This window comes from Fragaria vesca, unplaced genomic scaffold (genome assembly GCF_000184155.1).
Source record: "Fragaria vesca subsp. vesca unplaced genomic scaffold, FraVesHawaii_1.0 scf0511933, whole genome shotgun sequence".
NCBI classification, from domain to species: domain Eukaryota; kingdom Viridiplantae; phylum Streptophyta; class Magnoliopsida; order Rosales; family Rosaceae; genus Fragaria; species Fragaria vesca.
The window spans coordinates 1-1191 of NW_004442396.1; the positions used below are offsets into that span (position 1 = coordinate 1).

Here is a 1191-nt window from a genome sequence, read left to right on the forward strand (position 1 = left end):
CCCATTAGCTGTGCAGAAGCACATTTTAATGTGTATTACGGCCTTTGGGGATATTGTTTTGCAAGTTTACTACACCCAGTAGAAGATTACTAGGGTAGTAATCTCTATTTTAAACGATACTACCCCCAGTAAACTTTATTATTTCGCATCTAAGTTGATTTTTCACTGTTTTAATGTGTATAATAGCCTTTGGAGATACTGTTTTGCAGGTTTACTACCCCCAGTAGAAGCTTACTGGGGGTAGTTAATTGTATTTTTTTGCCTCTATATATTTTACTACCCCCCAGTAATTTTTGAAATCTTCATTCTTCTGATTCGAATATGTTTTCTTATAGTTTTATGGTTTGTTAGACTTTCATTTTGGAGCGGAACGCTCCCGTTAGCGGTGCAGCGGCACGCTGCTGTTTATTTTACTGCCCCTAGTAATTGTTTGTTTGTTTTTTTATTGTGCAGGTTTCTTCCCTTTAGCCTTGTGTTTTTGTGATTCAGAGACTGAAGAAAACTGGTTGTTTTTCTTCAAGAACTTGAAGGCTTTGTTGGAACCGCAAGGAAGGATTATCACATTCATTAGTGATCGTGGTGTTGGTTTGTTGAAGGGATTTGATCTCATTTTTCCTGGTAATCCTCATCTTTACTGTTATCATCATTTGCGATACAACCTTAGTCGAAAGTATAAGAACAAAGGAGGGGAAATTGTTGTTGCTGATGTGTTACAAAAATTCTTTAAAGTGGCTTACGCATCGACTGAGAAGTCTTTTTACTTTCATTTAAAAAATTTGAGAGATGAGGGTGGTACTGCTACTATTGATGAATTCATAAGGGAGATTCCATTGGAACATTGGTGCCGTGCTTTTTTTAAAGGTTGTCGGTATGGGATTATGGCAAATGGTATTGCTGAATCCTTTAATAACTGGATTGTTGCTGAGCGTTCACTGCCCCCTTTCGCTATGTTAGATCAAACTAGAATGAAAGAAATGAAGATGATGTCAGAAAGGAGTGTTGAGTCAAAATCTTGGACTACCAGGCTTACTCCTAAAATGGAGAAGAGGCTGAAAGAGCAGCTTGATAGGTCTCGTGTGTTCAGGGTGATTGCTTCCCATGAAAATGTTTATGAGGTTAGGAATGATAAGTACTCCTATTCAGTGGACCTCTCTACTCGTACTTGTTCATGTGTGAAGTGGCAGATTAATT

The 1191-nt window shown here is 38.0% G+C and overlaps 1 protein-coding gene across 1 annotated transcript; it reads left to right on the forward strand.

Moving 5' to 3' along the window:
- Positions 1-596: 596 nt before the first annotated feature.
- Positions 597-1115, forward strand: LOC101295291 (the record flags this gene model as incomplete). The annotated part of the gene is made up of 1 exon (XM_004309340.1): positions 597-1115. A coding segment is annotated over one exon (519 nt), but the record flags the coding sequence as incomplete, so codon positions are not given.
- Between the last annotated feature and the right edge of the window lie 76 nt (positions 1116-1191).